This window comes from Rhinatrema bivittatum, chromosome 8 (genome assembly GCF_901001135.1).
Source record: "Rhinatrema bivittatum chromosome 8, aRhiBiv1.1, whole genome shotgun sequence".
NCBI lineage: Eukaryota > Metazoa > Chordata > Amphibia > Gymnophiona > Rhinatrematidae > Rhinatrema > Rhinatrema bivittatum.
In genome coordinates this window covers 180730524-180748900 of record NC_042622.1, presented here as the reverse complement: position 1 = coordinate 180748900, position 18377 = coordinate 180730524, and the positions used below count along the sequence as shown (strand labels likewise).

Below are 18377 nucleotides of genomic sequence, written 5' to 3'. Positions count from 1 at the left end.
CCCACTCTCTCTCACACACACACAAAACCCAGGCAAGATCCCATATACAAAACATAGGCAAGCTCTCCCACACCCATGCATCCCAGCCAGTCACACCCACATACACACGACCCAGACAGACTCCCCATCATAAGTAGAAGGGGGGAGTCTGTTCTACTGCTCCTTCTCATGTGCCTGCCCTGCGCCATTGGAAACTTTCAGGCTAACACTTCTATGATATCCTCCTGCATCGCGTGATCAGCACTGCCCCCGTGTAAGTCGCACTCGTTTTGAACACCGGATGGCCGGCACAGGTTCGGTAGGGATCGCTCTCTTTTTATTTGACGGCCTTCCGGGCCCCTAGACTTTCTTCAGCTGCCAGTGGGACAGGAATCCACTGGCGGCCTCATGAGCCCCTTCCGCCGCCGCCGCACCTGCCAGCGTACACACCCGGGAGCCTTTGCACAACGATGAGATGATCCCTTCCGGCTCACGCGTCTTTTGTTACCTCACTTTCGGTTCGCTTCCGCCGGACGCGTGGGGGGGGGGGTTGGGTATTACGTAACATCCTCTTTTTTTCCATCTCCTCCCCCCCCCCCTCCATGAGCATGCTGGGTAAAACATGGATGCTTTCGATCTGTTCCGTAAGCTGGGAGCCGGCGCGAAGTTTGACGTGAAGCGCTTCAGCGCAGACGCCGAGAGGTTCAGGGTGAGGGGCGCAGGGGCCGGCCGGGTGGGAGCCTGGGGTTGGGCGCTGCCGGTTTGGTCTCCAGTGTTGCTACGGGGGCTGTGATTTGGGAGAGGATGACTGGAGGCGAGGGCTATCCTGAACTACCACCATACTGTTCTATCCAACTACAGGCTGATCCAGCCTTGAATTTGCCCCTCTGGATGCATGGATTTGTAGTTTGGATTTTCTTAAGGAACTGGCTGGGGGAAAAGTGAGAGCTACAAGTTCATGCATGCAGTGTAGGACTGGATCAGCCTATTCAGTTCACGTCCACATTAGCTGTAAAACGTCCCACTGCCCTTCTCCTTCCCTCTTCCCTGTTTAGAATAATCGCCTGACTTCAGGAACTCCCTAACAGCTCCTCTGTTTTAAAAACTGTTCACGTTAAGAAACATTATAGTACACAGTTCTGTTGCAGAATTGTAGCATTTCTCTCCCCAACCCCAACTCTACAAAATTACTTTCATGAGGCTTACAAATGCTAGAAGGTCTGATATAAACCTTGGTCCCTTATAAGAGAGGAAAGCTGCTATTTCACAATGAAATGGATTAATTTTAATGTTTTGATTATGATGTCAATGTCTATATAGACAAAACTTGTTATGAGTAGATGACTTTAAAAAAAAAAAAAAAAGGTACTCCATCTCAGGATGGGTTGGGTGGTATACATTACCTGTTAAGAGCATAAGAAATGCTAACTGGGGGGCGATGCAATACAGTGCGCTCAGCCCGCTGTTGGTCACAGGTTAAATAGGTGCTAATCCACCCCCTAATGCAATAGTGGGATTAGCGCCTATGTAACGCACGTCCCACAGGGAGTGAATGAGTTAGCACTTACACATGCAAATACATGTGAATGAAGCTATTACTCATTCACTCCAAATGCAGGTCTGTTGGAGCAGGCGTTAATAGCTGAGCACACTGAACAAAAGTACAGAAAAGCAGAAAAAACTGCTTTTCTGTACTTTTTTTTAAAGTTAAAAAGAAAAAAAAACCTCTGCTGACCGCTTTGAAGACTGACGCCGATATGCTTGGCGTTGTTTTCATAACCGGCCGGCTGCGGTAATGAAAACAGACGTTGAGTTTATCGGCATCGGTGTTCATAACCGGCAGACCACCGGCACCTCCTTGCTAGCGCGACCCCTAATTTTTTTTTATTGCATGGCGCCCCCCCCTTGCGGGCACCATGCATGTGCTAAGAAAGCGGGCGCTGAAAAGTCAGCGCCTGCTTTCTGCAAATTTTATTGCATCGGCTGGTGGGTTAGGCCAATGGTACATTGAGCCCCACATCCTTTCTCTGACAGTGGCCAGTCTGTCAGGTCGATCCAGTAAAGTGTGCTCCGTCGGAGCGCACTGTCACCCTGCTCTGGACGCGTGTTTTCCCTTACCCCTTATTCAGTAAGGGGAGGAAAACACGCGGCCCACCCGCGGCACCTAATAGCGCCCTCAACATGCAAATGCATGTTGATGGCCCTATTAGGTATTCCCGAACGATCCAGTAAGTAAAATGTGCAGCCAAGCCGCACATTTTACTCTAAGAAATTAGCGCCGCCCAAAGGTCGGCGCTAATTTCTTCCGGCGCCAGGGAAGTGCACAGAAAAGCAGTAAAAACTGCTTTTCTGTGCACCCTCCGACTTAATATCATAGCGATATTAAGTCGGAGGTCCCCAAAAGTAAAAAAAAGTAAAAAAAAAAAAAAAAATAAAAAAATTTGAATTCGGCCCGTGGCTGTCGGGCCGAAAACCGGACGCTCAATTTTGCCGGCGTCCGGTTTCCGAGCCCGTGGCTGTCAGCGGGCTCGAGAACCGACGCCGGCAAAATTGAGCGTCGGCTGTCAAACCCGCTGACAGCTGCCGCTCCAGGCCAAAAGGAGGCGCTAGGGACGCGCTAGTGTCCCTAGCGCCTCCTTTTCCTCATTTGCATCGCGTCGCCTAATTTAAATACTGGATCGCTCGCACCAGCGAGGGGCCGGTGCGCACGCCGGGAGAGCGGGCGTTAGTCCACTCTCCCACGGACTTTACTGGATCGGGCTGCTAGTGACTTAAAAGTGCCTGTTGACTCCTGAATAGGAAAGCCTGTTCCATGTTGCTTGCTCCCAGAAGGAGGAGGTAATCCCATAAATGCATTGTACTTTTCAGCTTTACATTTAATATGAAAAATATTGAAATCTGTTACAGAGGTAAAATTATATATATACATATATATATACATTTTTTTTGACTCATCAGTTTCCTCCTCTTATACTTTCAGCTCAGTCAGAGCCAGGGCTTGGATCTGGCACATTGAGTCTACCCCTGTTTTATATTCCCAGCCACCACCGACATACCTAGTCTGGTCATTGCAGTCATTGCCCTGTGTTGGGAGCCATGCACCAGAGCTCCTCCTGGAATCCTGCAGTAATGGGTCACATCTGGCCATTACGTGTCATTTTTAAGCTTCCTCTGTCCACCCAGAGCATCACCAACTGTAACTGATCCAAGCAGTAAAAGAACTGACTTGGGGATTGAACTGGTAATCTTCCGAATGGCAGTAGCACTTGTTACCTGAACAACTAGGATAATCCAAAATTATAGTTTTAAATATGCGCTATCGCATTTAGATTGTAAACTCCCTGGGGATAGGGAAATATTTACAATACCTGAATGTAACCCACTGATCCACAGAACTCAGCAGGTAACAACTGGACATGCACAGTGGTAGCAGTACAATAATAAGACATACAAACTAAAATTAGTACATTTGTTTCCTTAGCAGCAGACTGTGATGTCATGCCTGTTAGCATTTTATTTATTTGGTTTATATTCTGCTAGTTGTACAGAACAAAAGGCAGAGCTGTAGACCAGAATTTTATTAACTCTATCTTAGGGGTGGGCAGTTCTGGTCCTTGAGTGCCAGAAGCCACTCAGGTTTTCATGATATCCACAATGATACAGGGAAGCAGTGCATGGAAGTGCATTTCATGAATATTCAGTGGGGATCTCTTGAAAACTCAACAGGCTTGCAACACTACTGCTTATCCCTTCTCTAGCTATTCATGTCAAATAATGTTGTAAGAGGTCGCTGGCAATATATTTTTATTTGGGTAAATGTTCTTTTAATTCAGATGTTGCATTGTGCCACTTCTCTTTAAAACTCTTGAAAATCTTCATCATTGTGCAAAAATATTTACATAAGTGGCATAATTTCAGGTGGTTAAACATAAGGACCAGGAATTCGGCTCACAGCATGCAGCTGGACTTGATTTTTTTGGCAGCAGACAAAAACCCTTGGAAATGGAAAGAAGACCAAACAGTAAAATAAAAAAGCATTCCTTAAACAAAACAGAGGAAGCTGAAGACCTGGGTGAGCCCATCAAAAGTGAATTAACAAGGAAAAGAAACAGAGATCTACGAGAACCTGGAAAGAAAGGGAAGAAAAAGAGAAAAAGTGAAGGTATGTTTACAAAATGTAAAGCAGTGCAGATATGAATTATGCAGTAATTAGCTATAATTTGAAATGAAAATGAAAGTTTCTTTTGGACTGTACCAGGCTAGAGAGTAGTCTTAGACATTATAAATTTCCATGTGCTTTTCTCCTTTGCATTTCAGGAATGGTAACGGATTTGTTTGGTGAGGACACAGAAGGTGATGGTATACTCTGGATGTCCTCCTTGGCAGCAAAACTGAAAGATACTGGAAACTCGAGAGAAAAGAAACCCACAGCAGAGAAACTGGAGCAGCTTAGACAGGAAAAGGTGTGGGCCCTGGTTCATTCAGCCTTGGGGGGGGGGGGGCGGGGGAAAGAAACATTTTTGGATCATTCATGCCTTTCAGTAAGCACGTTTTTATCCTTGTTGTAAAGAAAACTAAACTATTGCCATGAGAAGGAATTAGATATCCAAGGTGTTGTCCAGCTGAGATTAACCTTCTGTATATAGGATGAGCTAAGGTGGGTTCTAGGCTACTCCTTCACAAACACTGCTGGTTTTCATTTGAAAGCTGGTGAGGGCTACATTCCTGTCCATAGGTCAGAAGGTCATGACAGTTGACCTCAGATTGATAAAAGATGGATTGGTTGCAGCATTACATGGCACCTTAGCAGCTGGCAAGAACTTTTGCGCAGACCTCACTGCAGGTATTGTGGGACTGTCAAAGTGTCACATCAGTTAAGGGAGGCTTAAAAATGGAACTCCATTCCTTTTTGCACATTATTTCTTGCAAATTCACAGTGTGCATTTTTGTACGTGGCAGTGAAATATATACACAGTCAGTTGTAAATAGGAAACCAAGCCTCCAACAATTACAATAAGTATATTACCATTTCAGAATGGTTTTATCAAGCAATACAGATTTGTATGCGTTGTCACATAAATGTGGATGCATTATTGTGCATGTAAATAAAATACAAATGAAGCAGTTCCCTGTAGGTATCCGGATCAGTCCAGACTCCTGGGTTTTGCATCCCTGCCACCAGTTGTAGACAGAGAGAGTTTTACTGGCACTGCTACATAATCACTTGTGCCACCTGCAGTCCCTCAGTATTTCTCTGTCTCTTGAAGATGGTCGATGGTGCAAGATCTGCAGTAAGAAGACCACATTTCTTTTTTGTCTTTTTGGGTTTGCTGATTACGAGCCTTCCTCCCAAAGGGTTGGTGGGTCCTGGAGGGACCATCCCTGTTAGTTGAGGTGAACGAGCTGGGGGTTGGTGATCCTTGTATATGCTCGATCCTTGCTTCCGTGGGATGTAAATCTAGCGATCCATATCCCTTCCCTTCATGAGGCTGCTCTGGCGGCTGCTGGCTCAGCATAGCTGGTTTGATTTTTTTGGGCTGTCTCTTCTTATTTTTGTTGGACAGCTCTATGTTCCAGCCACTGAATAAAGTTAAAAAAAAAAAAAAAGGGCAGAAAGCTAGTGAGAGTTAGTCTTGTCTTCGGCCGACTTCCTGCCTCTTTACTTGGGCGGCTGGGGAGTACAACACTGTGCTTTTCAGTGTCTGGGGCTTCTTTGGGGCCAAGAAGATTCCCGCCTTTGTTCCCAGATGGTGTGCGGCTCGGCGTGCTCGCGTCTCAATCGCATCGGGTTGTGCGCTTCTTGTTCCGGCGGTAAGGGGCGGGGCAGTCAGATTCTCTGGGGGCCACAAAGCGAAGGAGAATAGTGCCCATTCCTGTTCCTCCAGCCCCACACACTGTGTGCCGGCTGGAAGAACTGTTTCCTCTCGCTCGGGAACGGTGGCCATTTTGAGAGCTCATGCGGCTCAGGCTGTGCCAGCAGAGGGGGAGGGCGATTTCCCTCCGAGGCGCTCCCCAGTCTTTTGGGCTCCGGGGAGGAGCAGGAGGGGACAGAGAAGGAGGGTAACATTTTCTTTTTTTTCTTTTCCTGAACATACCCAGATCAGTCCAGAGAAGTGGATTGTGTATCCCTACCAGCAGGTGGAGTCAGAACAAAACTTTGGGCACTGCCATATATACAAGAGTGCCACCTGCAGTCCCTCGGTATTTCTCTGACTCCAGCAGCTGGAAGAGAAGCACCTGCAGTCTTAGTAACTTTTTTCAGTGTAGGTAGTTAGATTTTTTTTTTTTTTTAAATTTACGGATTTTTTTTGTCAGGTTTGCTTCCTGAGGCGTTAGGCACCTTCGTGGGCCATCCCTCAGTTGAAGCCAGACTTTTGGGGGGTTGGTTACCTCTGTCTGGGTTTTGTCCGTTGTCACTCGGGGTGTGAAGGCCAGGGGCTCCTGGTTACCCACCCCCAAGGCTGCTCCCCCGAAGCTGCTTCTGCGACCCTCTGCTCTTAGAGGACTTAGTAAAGTTTGTTTAAAAAAAAAAATTTGAAACTGAGATTCTCTGTGCTAGCGTCTTCGTCTGAGGTAAGGAGCTGGGTCGGGACAGCCAGCCTTTGCAGGCACTCCAGGGTGTTTGGCAGCCTTTCTGTGAGATTTCCCTCTGTTCCCGGGGCTCCGGGTCGCTCAGAAGGGAGGGGGTAAGTGTTTCTTCGCTGACCAGGTTTTTGGCGCGGCTCTGCGTGATCGGCAGCCCAGCGGTTTTGGAGCAGGCCTGTCGGCATTTTTTTCTCCCGCCTCTGACTCTGCGCGCCTTTTTGTGTCCACTCCGGGGAGGAGGGGAAGATATCGCGGCCTCTCCTCCTTCTCGGCATCGGAACGCTGGCAGCTCGTCGTTTTTCTGCTTCGGCGCTTCTTCCCTCAGCTTGTGGACCGCGTGGCTGCGCAGTCATTCATGGGGCCCCACTCTAAGTCCGCGATCTGTCGGGTGTGTGGGGTGCGAGGGCAGGCTTTGGATACGGCCTCCCTCTGTTTATCCTGCTCCTCATGGATGGAGGGTTCGTCGGGGCCTTTGCCCTCCCCCTGGGTGGGGGGGGGGCTTCACGCCGAGGCTCAAGGGAGAAGGATTCCCCTCCAGTCTTAGCCCTTGTGGGGGAGGATATCGCTGGTGGACCGGGTGAACCGGTGCCTCAGGATCCCATGCTGGGGGATGGAGACCCGGATGGGTTTTTGCCTGTTTGTTTTATTAATGCACCAGGCTTTCCTGGCCAGAAAGCAGGCGGGGTTTAAGAGACTTAGTCAGTCTGGGGGTCTCCCTTTATTGCGGATTCACAATAGGGTGACGTTACGCAAGGTTCCTTCCTTTGTTCCTAACGTAGTTTCGGCCTTCCATGTAAATCGGACAGTGGAGCGTCCGGGGTTCTCACAGGGTTCCAGTGGGGCGCCTCAGGGACAAGGATCTTTTTCTTTTGGATGTGCTTTGGGTCTTATTGCGTATTCTAAAGGTTACCAATGACTTCTGACACTCTGATCATTTGTTCATTCTTTTCGGGGGCGCAAAGAAAGAGGACAAAGCGTCTAAAGCGACCATTTCTCGGTGGATTAAAGAGACTATTACTTCTGCGTACTTAGTTCGCGGACGCCAAGTGCCTTTGGGTCTCCGAGCTCATTCCACCAGGGCTCAGGCTACTTCCTGGGCAGAGTGTCAGTTACTATCGCCTCAGGAGATCTGTCGGGCAGCTGTGTGGTCCTCTTTGCACACGTTTACTAAGCATTATCGACTGGACGTTAAGGTTTCCGATGAAGCGTTCTGAATTGACCAAAAACCACTGTCCCTCGCTTCGCCCCCAATGAAACAACATAAGCAAATCAACTGCTATAAAAAACTGCTCCAACAATCACATTCTGCAAAAAATGAGCTCCATGAAAAAACTAGGCAAATTCTAGCCAACACAGTCTTTCGGTAACTGAAGTAAGGGGTGGGCCTCTGGACTGATCTGTGGTATTACAGGAATGAAAATTAGCGGGTAAGAACCAATTTTCATGTCTGTCCCTGGTCCTTTTCAGCCCGTGGCTGGCAACTCAAGGCCTTTTTCTTCAGATTTTGTGTTGCTCCTGCATGAGGCCTATTTGGCTCGGCAAGGGGGCTTCTGGTATGGGGGCCCGGGTCCAGCCTTCCGAGAGCTGCAATTTGAGTCCCATATGCGTTTTTTTCCCCAGACGAAAACCAGCGCTTGTTGGGTCCAGTTCCATCTTGAGGGAGCCCGGCTGATAGTTCTGATTACCCCCAGTGCACAGCCTGTCTGTTGATCCGGAGGCGGTTGGTGTGGATCACGATTTTTAGGGGGATGACCCTAAGGTGGTCTGCCTTTTTTTGGTAAGTAGGAGCTTGGGCCGTTGGTTCTTCAGGTTTTAGAGGAGCTTGGGGTCAAGGTTCCGCAGGAGGTCTCTGATCTAGAAGGAGTTGATCCGGTCCTGGACGGGCTGTGGGGCTTGGCAAAGGTCTTCCCTTATCATAAATCTGTGAAGAAGCTGGTGGATTGAGAGTGGGGAACTCCAACACTGGTTTAAGGGTCAGGAGGGGTGTGGCGAAGCTTTATCCTTTGTCTGAGCAGACGTTGGACCTGCTTTCCCTCCCTAAGGTTGATGCGGTGGTTTCGGCCATTACCAAGAAGACAACCATTCTGGTTGAAGGGTCCGCAACACTGAAGGATGTTCAGGATCAGAAGCTGGAGGTACAGCTCAAGAGAATTTTTTAAGTGAAGGCTTTGAGTTTACGGACGGCCATTTGTTCCAGTTTTATGTAGCGGACATATCTGCGTTGGGTGCAGCACCTTCAGGATGCAAAGGCAAAGCCTGGAGAGGAAGCATTTAAGGCAGAGAATTTAGAAGCGGCCATGGCTTATGTGGCTAATGCTCTGTATGACCTGGTAAGGACCTTTTATAGGATTATAGTGTTAGCCGGGAGGTTATTGTGGTTGCGTAATTGGTCGGCAGATGTATCATCGAAGTCTCAGTTGGGGTCTTTGCCTCTTGTTTGGGGAAGACCTGGAGGAATTGATGAAGAGTTTGGGCGAGAATAAAGTACACAAACTGCCTGAGGATGAACCTAAGGGCAAGAGATTTTTTTCAGGCTCGTTCCCGTTTTCAGGATACTAGAAGGTCTCACCCGGCAAGAGGAGCGGCAGGTCCGCAGAGGCAATTTCACTCCGTGGCCAGTCTCGGGGTCAATCCTTTCGGGGAGGTCAGAGACCCTTCAGGGACACTGCAAGTGGTAGCATAGCCAAGACTAAGTCTTCGCAATGAGGCGAAGCCAGCCCATTCTGTTGTTCCTTTTGTAGGAGGTTGTTTGGCATGGTTTTACGAGGAGTGGGCCAAATTTATGGAGGATCAGTGGGTTCTCAGTGTAGTAAGAGATTGCTACGCATTAGAATTTGCTTGGCCCATCTGGGATTTGTTTCTGGTTTCCCCTTGCAGTCCTATAGACAAGCAACTGGTGGTTCAGGAGACTCTGGACTGGTTGCGGAAACTAGGAGTGGTAATTCCGGTTCCATAGGAAGAAAAAGGCTCAGGAAGGTATTCCATTTACTTGGTTGTTCCAAAAAAGGAGGGGACTTTTCGTTCAATCCTAGATTTAAAAAGGGTAAATGTGGCACTCAAAGTGCCGCGTTTCCAGATGGAAACCCTGAGGTCAGTCATAGTGGCAGCCTGCAAGGGCGAGTTCCTGGCTCCTTTGGACTTGACGGAGGATATCTGCATATACCCATTCTTCCAGATTATCAGAGGTTTCTGCAGTTCATGGTTCTGGGTCAGCATTTTCAGTTTCAGGCTCTTCTCTTCAGGTTAGCCACGGTGCCACGCACGTTCACCAAGGTGATGGTGGTGGTAGCGGCGGCTTGGCATTGGGAAGGGATTCTGCTGCACCCTTATTTCAACAAATAGCTTATCAGGGCAAAGTCAGAGGATATTTGTCGTCAGTTGGTTCAGAAAGTGATCCACACTCTCGAGTCGTTTGGCTGGGTGGTAAAGTTAGCAAGGAGTTACTTGGTTTCCTCACAGTCCCTGGAATATCTGGTAGCCAGGTTCAACACTCTCAGGGGCAAGGTGTTTCTCTCGGGGGAGCGGGTTCTGAAGTTCGGTTATTGTGGTTGTTGATGCCCAGAGTCTGGGATTATTTGCAGGTTCTGGGCTTGATGGCTTCGACCCTGGAATTGGTGCCGTGGGCATTCGCTCATATGAGGCCTTTGCAGAGGGCTCTGTCTTGTTGGGACCTGCTTTCGGAGAAGTTTCACCTTCATTTGCTGCTCAAGGGTGTTGCCAAGGACAGTCTGTCTTGGTGGCTTCTAAGTTCCAGTTTTATTCGGGTGTAGAGTTGGAGATCCCGGATTGGGTGATTCTTACTACTGATATCAGTCTGTCTGGTTGGGCTGTGGTGTGTCAACAACAGTCCACTCAAGGCTGCTGGTCCATGAAGGAGGCTTCCTGGTCTATCAATCGGTTAGAGACCAGAGCAGTCTGTTTTAGAATTACGGGCTTTTCTGCCATTAGTCAAAGGTCGGTTGGTGAGAGTCCTATCGAACAACGCGACAATGTGGCCTATGTCAATCGGCAGGGAGAAACCAAGAGTCTGGCACAAGAATTGATTCTCTGGGCAGAATGTCATCTAGAACGGATAGCAGCGTCGTTTATCACGGGAGTAGAAAATGTCCAAACGGATTTTCTAAGTCATAGGTTATTAGATCCGGGGGAGTGGGAGCTGCCTGAGTCAGTGATGCAGTTCATCTGCAAGAGGTGGGGCTGTCCCCATGTGGATCTGATGGCGACTTGTCTCACTGCAAAGGCAGCTTGGTTTTTCAGTCGGAGGAGAGGGCATGGGGCCAAGGGAGTCGACGCTCTGGTGCTGCCTTGGCCTCGAAGTTCTGCTTTATGTTTCCTCCTTGGCCTCTAGTAGGCAAGGTGGTGAGTCGGATAGAGAGACATCCAGGCAATGTGGTGTTGGTAACCCAGAGTGGCCATGTCAGCCATGGTTTGCAGATCTGGACAACTTAGCCGTGCACAGTCTGTTACGGCTCGCCTATCTGCTGGGTCGTCTTAAGCAGGGACAAATATTTTCAGACCAGGCTGCTCACTTTTGTCTGGTGGCTTGACTTTTGAGAGGCGGCGATTGATACATAGGGGATATCCTGAAGCAGTCCTTACTACGCTCCTTAAGGCTAGACGGATGTCTACTTCTCTCTCCCCTATGTAAGAGTCTGGAAGGTTTTTGAATCCTGGTGTATAGCTAACGTGAGCGTTATGATCTTCAGTCTCTCAGATCTTGACTTTTTTCTTCAGGAGGGTTTGATCAAGGGTTTGGCTTTCAACTTTCCGAGGGTCCAGGTAGCTGCTCTTGGTTACATAGGAGGTAAAGTAGACGGTTGCTCTCTTTCCTCTCATCCTGACCTAGTTCGGTTTCTTAGAACAACCGAAAGCATTATCACATTTTAGTTCATTGGCCCCTAAGTGTTACAGGAAAAAAAATATTGGTACCTTCTGGAGGGAGCAGTGATCTCTAGAAGCTGTGTGTTTCCTAGCTTTAACTAGTGGTCACTATTGCACTAGAACTGTTACTCCCTCCCAACTGAACTGAGAACACAACAAAATTTAAAAACCTTCAAAAAAGAACTAAAAACTTGGATGTTCACCAAAGCCTATCAAAACAACCTATAGCTCTTTGATACTTCTTCCCTCCCAATCGACCCATATAAACATGCAGACCCAATCCAAAATATGTAATCTAACCTGTACAATATACAACCAAGCTATGTTTATAACGAATAAGATAACTATGTTAACAAGCGTATGAATTTTTGAACACTCTCTTAAACATCGAAACTTTGTAAACCGTTGTGATGGCGAAACCGAACGATGGTATATAAAACTCGATAAATAAATATAATCCCCACCAGAGATTTTAACAATATTTATTTATTTTAAAATGTTTATATTCCGCCTCATCAATGTTTGATATATCTTTTACGTCTTGGTATATGCAAAAACTACAAAAATGGATAGAAATAGCAATGTGAAAACCACTTTCTAGTTTCAGGAAAAACTTTTTGACTGCTTGTCTTTTCTGTTTTGTATTCATTTTTGTAACTTTCCAGGTAAACCATTTCAGAAAGAAACAAAAAATTTATGTTCAGGGAACTGATATTCCTGAACCGGTTGCCACATTCGAGCAGCTTCATCAGGAGTATAACATCCATCCTAGGATCATGCAAAATGTTCAGGAATCCGGCTTCCAGCTGCCCACTCCGATTCAGATGCAAGCTGTTCCCGTTATGTTACACGTATGTTATTCCTTCTTCAAACTTGCTGTGCTATGCAACAGCTTAAGAAGTTTCCCCCTTTGTAATATTCTAGGAGGAGGGGGGGTAAAAAGCCAAAGGCCGTTAGCCACATTAAATCATCTTTGGCCACTGGAAGGTAGTTAACCCGGCTTTAGGAGGAGTTTTGCCACCTTCTTACTAAGAATGTCAGGCACCGTAACATAACACAAGAAAGGGACTAATTGAAGGTTGTGTGGTATCTAAATGGAATGATGGTTATATTGAGCACAAAATATAATTGGGATAATTTCACTGGGATTAAAAAGGACAGACTCTTAAGCCTGTCTTGTCACAGTTCTAAGCGTACTGTATCTTGAATATATATATATATATATATATATATATATATATATATATATATATATATAAAAATATATTATTTTTTTTTTGCTTTGCATATGCAGGGACGTGAGCTTCTAGCTTGTGCTCCCACTGGATCTGGGAAGACCTTGGCTTTCAGTATCCCTATCCTGACACATCTGAAACAACCCATGAATAAGGGCTTTCGGGCTTTGATTATATCACCGACAAGAGAGCTGGCCAGCCAGGTGTGGTAAAATGATTTTATGTTCCTAATACTACTAACCTGTCATTTTGCTAGCAAAAAATCTTTAAGTCACTTTTTTAAAATCCTGACGTCACTGGGAGCTCCAGCGACGGTTGAAGAGCGCCTCACCATCAGGCGCCGCGACAAAGGGGCTCTCTCCTTTGTGCACCCCTTCGTGCAACCCTTGTGCTTCTAAAAAAAAATCTTTTATATTTTTCTGTTGTTTAACCTTTATTCCAATTTTTTACCTTTTCTTTTCGCTTGTTAACAATTTTAATTAGAAATGTTCATTGTATTAGACTATGGAAATTTATTTCCTGCTATTCTGTTTAATGTAAACCGGTATGATTTACATCGGATGTAAGAATGTCGGTATATAAAAATTAAAAATAAATAAATAAGTATAAATTATTCATCTTTTTCATGCAGTTAGAAGTTTAAATGTTTCCCAGCAATTTGGCAAGCTTTATTTACAAATCATTAGTTTAAAAAATATTTCTCTCATCCTATATGCATAAGAGCAAAGCTTCTCAAAATGGTGTCCAGAGCACGTGTGCATGTGTAATTTGCTTCGTAATGACAAGACTTGACTATTAGAATTCTTTATGAATTGGCTTACCAAGAAAAAGTCATTAAATGTTTGCACTCAGTGCTAAATGTTCCTGCCTGTATTGTTTCAGGGACAGGGTGGACTCCCATTTTTTAGAGAAATTATGTTGGCTCCCTGTGGGCAGCCACCTTCAATTTAAAACAGTGTGTTTTGTTTTTTAAATCCATTCACAGTCTGGGAGCCTTCTGAAGCATCGTAATGAATACATTTCTGGGCAGCAGTTCCTGTACATACCCCAGATCAGTCCAGACAAGTGGGTTTTACATCCCGACCAGCAGAGAATACAAAATTTTCAGGCTCTGCTACATAGCAGAGAGTGCCACCTGTAGTCCATCAGTATTTCTCTGCCTCCAGCAGATGGTAGAGGAGCAATCCTGCAGTCTGGAATTTCAAAAGAAAATTAAAAGAGAGAAGAGATTAGGTTGGAAGAAAGAAGACTCCTAGCAGGAAGGTTCCCCGAGGTGTTAGGTTCCATGGTGACCAGTATTCGTCTCCGCTTGAGATGAGAATTATAAATATATCTCAAAACAATCGTACTCTCACCTACAAAAAAGTTCTGATGAACTAACTACTTCGTTTTAAGCAATTAAAAAATGAATTGAGAAGAAAGAGGTAAGTTTCATATTAGAGATGCACGCCTCCGCGGCGTTACGTCCTTCTTGTAATATAATCATTAACTTGCCTCCTTCCTCCTTTATCTATTTTATTTGTAATTCAAAAAATTTTTTTCAAAATGTTTTTTAAAATATATGAATTTTTCTCTAAAAATCAATTGTTTTCTCCACCTTGCATAATTGGATCATTTGAATTTTTTCTTACCAAAAAATTTTTTTTATGTTAAATGTCCAAGGTTCTCTGTCCCTGTGCTCGGGGAGAATTATTTAAATCCTAATTTTAATCTTATAAACGCCATCTATTTCAAATCTCCTGTTTAAGGGAAATTTTATGTGAACGCCAATCTCTTGCACTTTAATTTGCCACTAAACAGGAGATTTGAAATAGATGGCGTTTATAAGATTAAAATTAGGATTTAAATAATTCTCCCCGAGCACAGGGACAGAGAACCTTGGACATTTAACATAAAAAAAATTTTTTGGTAAGAAAAAATTCAAATGATCCAATTATGCAAGGTGGAGAAAACAATTGATTTTTAGAGAAAAATTCATATATTTTAAAAAACATTTTGAAAAATTTTTTTTGAATTACAAATAAAATAGATAAAGGAGGAAGGAGGCAAGTTAATGATTATACTACAAGAAGGACGCAACGCCGCGGAGGCGTGCATCTCTAATATGAAACTTACCTCTTTCTTCTCAATTCATTTTTTAATTGCTTAAAACGAAGTAGTTAGTTCATCAGAACTTTTTTGTAGGTGAGAGTACGATTGTTTTGAGGTTCCATGGTGAGCCATCCTTCGGGGGGGGGGGGCGGGGTTTGGTGATCCCTGATCTAGCTCAACCCTCGTCTGTCGGGGGTGGGGGGAAAGCTGGGGGTCCTAGTTCTCTCACCCTCTTTGGGTCCTCATCACCCTCGGTGGTCAGCTGCCGACATCCAGAAACGGAGGTATTCAGGTTTATTTCTCCTTCCTTGGTTGCTGTTTCTGGGTGTCTGCTCCTTTAAAAAAAAAAAAAAAAGATAAACAGCAGTGTGTTGGCTGAGCAGCTTAACAGCCGGGAGGCAATATCGGGTGAGAGGGGGGGTCAGATTTGTGCCAACCACCAGGTTGGGTGCTTGAACGGCGTCTGAGCATGGGGATTGCGCCGGCGGCAGTTTCCTGCAGCAGGGAGTTATTTTTAGGTCTGATCACGACTGAATGGCACCACCCACTCAGCATGGAAAATTCTGACACAGCTGAGTGTGCGCCTCAATGCAGCCGTATTTTACGCTAATTATGTCTCTGGAAGGATTGGGACTTCCGCGGGACTTTCTGGGGGTGGTCGGTGCACAAGATCGGCTGGGCCGGTGCAGGAAACCTGGGGGGGGGGGGGGTTGGAGGAGACGGCAGCCATCTTAGCTCCAAAGGTCGGGAGCCTCGGGACTTCCCTCCCCTGCCCTTTCCTGTTGGAGATGGAAGGGGAAGAGGTCCAGGGGGATGTGGATCAGGATCAGTATTCCATTGATTCTGAAGAATTCTCCACAGATTTTGTCCTGCTCCTCCATAAGACCTATTGGGCCACGAAGGAGGCAGGATCTAAGCATTCTCTCCCCCCCCAAAAGGCCCGGGTGGCTAAGAAGCCTAGGGCAGATAAGCAGTTAGGAATGGGGTGGGGGGGGGAGGGATTCTATGACTTCTCAGCCTCAGGCAGTCCCCTGGTGACGATGGGGACACGTCAAACGAGGTGGATGACAACGATCAGCTACAGGGAGGTCCGATGGGTGATCCGGATAAGGAGCCTGTGAGCATTTTGGTGGATTTGATGCAGGATGCGGAGAACATCCCGATTGCTCTGGGGGATGATCCTAGGGTGGTGAGATTGTTCCATAAGGAGGAAGTAGGTCTGCTAATTCCCCAGGTTTTGGATGAGTTGGGGATTAAGGTCATGCAGGAGATTCTGACAATGAGGGAGTGAACCTGGTCCTGGATGGACTGCGGGGGCCATCTAAGGCCTTTCCTTTACCAAAGAAGGTGAATAAGTGGGTGGATCGAGAGTGGGAGTCTCCTGAGGCAGGCCTGAAAGAGTGATAGCTATGGCTAAGCTATATCCCTTGCCGGAGCAAACCTTGGAGTCATGGAAGATTCCCAAGGTGGATGCGGCAGTGTCAGCAGTGACAAAGAAGATGACCATCTCGGTGGCAGGTTCAGCCGCTCTGAAGGATATCCAGGATCGAAAACTGGCAATTCTGTTGAAGAGGCTATTTGAGTTTTCAGCTTTAAGCCTTCATGCGGCGGTCTGAGGGAGCTTAATATAGAGAGCCTGCTTGTGCTGGGTCCAGAAAGCACAGGAGACTGTGTCGGCAACAAATGAGCCCACTCAGGCTGCCTGCTTAAAGGTGGGAGTGGCCTATGTGGTTGATGCCCTGTACGACATGGTTCGGATCTCCACCAGGAATATGGTTTCTGTAGTTGCAGCACAGAGGCTTCTGTGGTTGTGGAATTGGTCAGCGGATGTATGGTCTAAATGCAAGCTATGTAACCTCCCCTGAAAAGGAAGCTGCTTTTTGGAAAGGATCTGGAGCAACTGATGAAGCAGTTGGGAGAGTCGAAGGGAAATAAATTACCCGAGGATAAGAAGACCACCAAGAAGACTTTTCCACCACGTGCTCATTTGAGACGCAAGGAGATTTTGATTAAGCAGAAGTTCTTTGCCTAAATCGCAGAAGCAGAGTTCGGGCAGGCAGCAGTCCTTTTGAGTGCAGCATAGGCCTTCCCATGACGGTGCGAGCCAAGCAGCCGGTGGAAGTAAGATTGGCCATTGAAGGCAAGCTGGTCCACTCGACTGTCCCTCTTTTATGAGTGGACCAGGATCACGTCAGACCAATGGTCCTGGAAGTGGTAAGAGATGACTATGCCTTAGAATTTTTTTGTCTGCTCAGGGAAGCCTTGTGGTCTCCCATTGTAGATGCAGCACCTGCATGCAATTGTTCTAGTGCCCCCTCAGGAGCGGGGACAGGGAAGGTACTCAGTGTATTTCATGGTGCCCAAGAAAGAGAGGACTTTTTGGCCTATACTCTATCTTCATAGGGTCAGTGCGGCACTCTGGGTGCCACGCTTTTGGATGGAAATGTTGCGGACGGTGATAGCGGCAGTGCGCAAGGTGGAGTTTCTGGCGTCATTGGATTTGATAGAGGCCTATCTCCACATTCCCATTAGAGCTGACCACCAGAGATTCCTGAGGTTCATGGTGTTAAGGGAGCATTTCCAATTTCGGGCCCTTCCCTTTGGGTTGATGACAGCGCCGCAGATGGTCATGAAGGTGATGGTGGTTGTGGCAGTGGCACTTAGGAGGGAAGGAATCCTGGTGCACCCGTACCTGGATGATTGGCTTAGCAGGACAAAGTCTGAAATGGAATGTCATCATTCAGTTCGTTAGTCAGCTCCTACGTTAGTTTGGCTGGGTGACAAATCTGGTGAAGAGTCATTTGGAGCCGTCCTAGTCATTTGAGTATTTGGGAGCTTGGTTCAATATCCAGGTTGGAAAGGTGTGTCTGACCACGGAGAGGGTGGTCAAGTTGCAGGACCAGGTGCTCAGACTTCTGCAACTTTTGATTCCCAGAGTTTGGAACTATTTGCAGGACCTGGTTCTATGGTGTCTACGCTGGAGTTAGTTCCATGGGCCTTTGCTCATATGTGACCCCCTTCAAAGGGCCCTTATATCCCATTGGAATCTGTTTCCTTTACTGCTTCAGGGGGATACCAGGTCTAGTCCATTACCTGCTATTAGTTAAGTTGACTTAGAAAATAGCCACTGCTATTACTAGCAATGGTAACATGGAATAGACTTAGTTTTTGGGTACTTGCCAGGTTCTTATGGCCTGGATTGGCCACTATTGGAGACAGGATGCTGGGCTTGATGGACCCTTGGTCTGACCCAGTATGGCATGTTCTTATGTTCTTGTGTTCTTAGTCTCTCATGGTGGCTGTCTCGTCCTAATTTGAAGAAAGGGATAGATCTGGAGGTACTAGACTGGGTGGTAGAGACCACTGATGCCGGTCTCAAAGGTTGGGGGGTGGTTTGTCAAGGGAAAACTGCCCAAGGACAGTGGTCACCAGAAGAGGCATCCTGGTCAATCAAGCGATTGGATATCAGGGCAGTACGCAAAGTCTTTCTCACCTTTCTCCCTCTCATTCAAGGACAGACAGTATGAGTGTTATCAGACAATGTGACGACTGTGGCGTACATCAATCGTCAAGGCAGGACGAAGAATTGTCTGGTGGCACAGGAAC

General features: G+C 46.6%; 1 protein-coding gene across 1 annotated transcript in view; it reads left to right on the top strand.

Annotated features, from left to right (window-relative positions):
* The first annotated feature begins 536 nt into the window (after positions 1–536).
* DDX52 (DExD-box helicase 52) overlaps positions 537–18377 on the top strand; it is a 60098-nt gene continuing 42257 nt past the window's right edge. The window contains exons 1-5 of the mRNA XM_029613440.1: positions 537–688; positions 3898–4141; positions 4297–4442; positions 12111–12296; positions 12740–12883. Of these exons, the coding sequence (XP_029469300.1) occupies positions 602–688; positions 3898–4141; positions 4297–4442; positions 12111–12296; positions 12740–12883 (807 nt within the window). The 5' untranslated portion in view covers positions 537–601. The remainder of the gene's footprint in view (positions 689–3897; positions 4142–4296; positions 4443–12110; positions 12297–12739; positions 12884–18377) is intronic.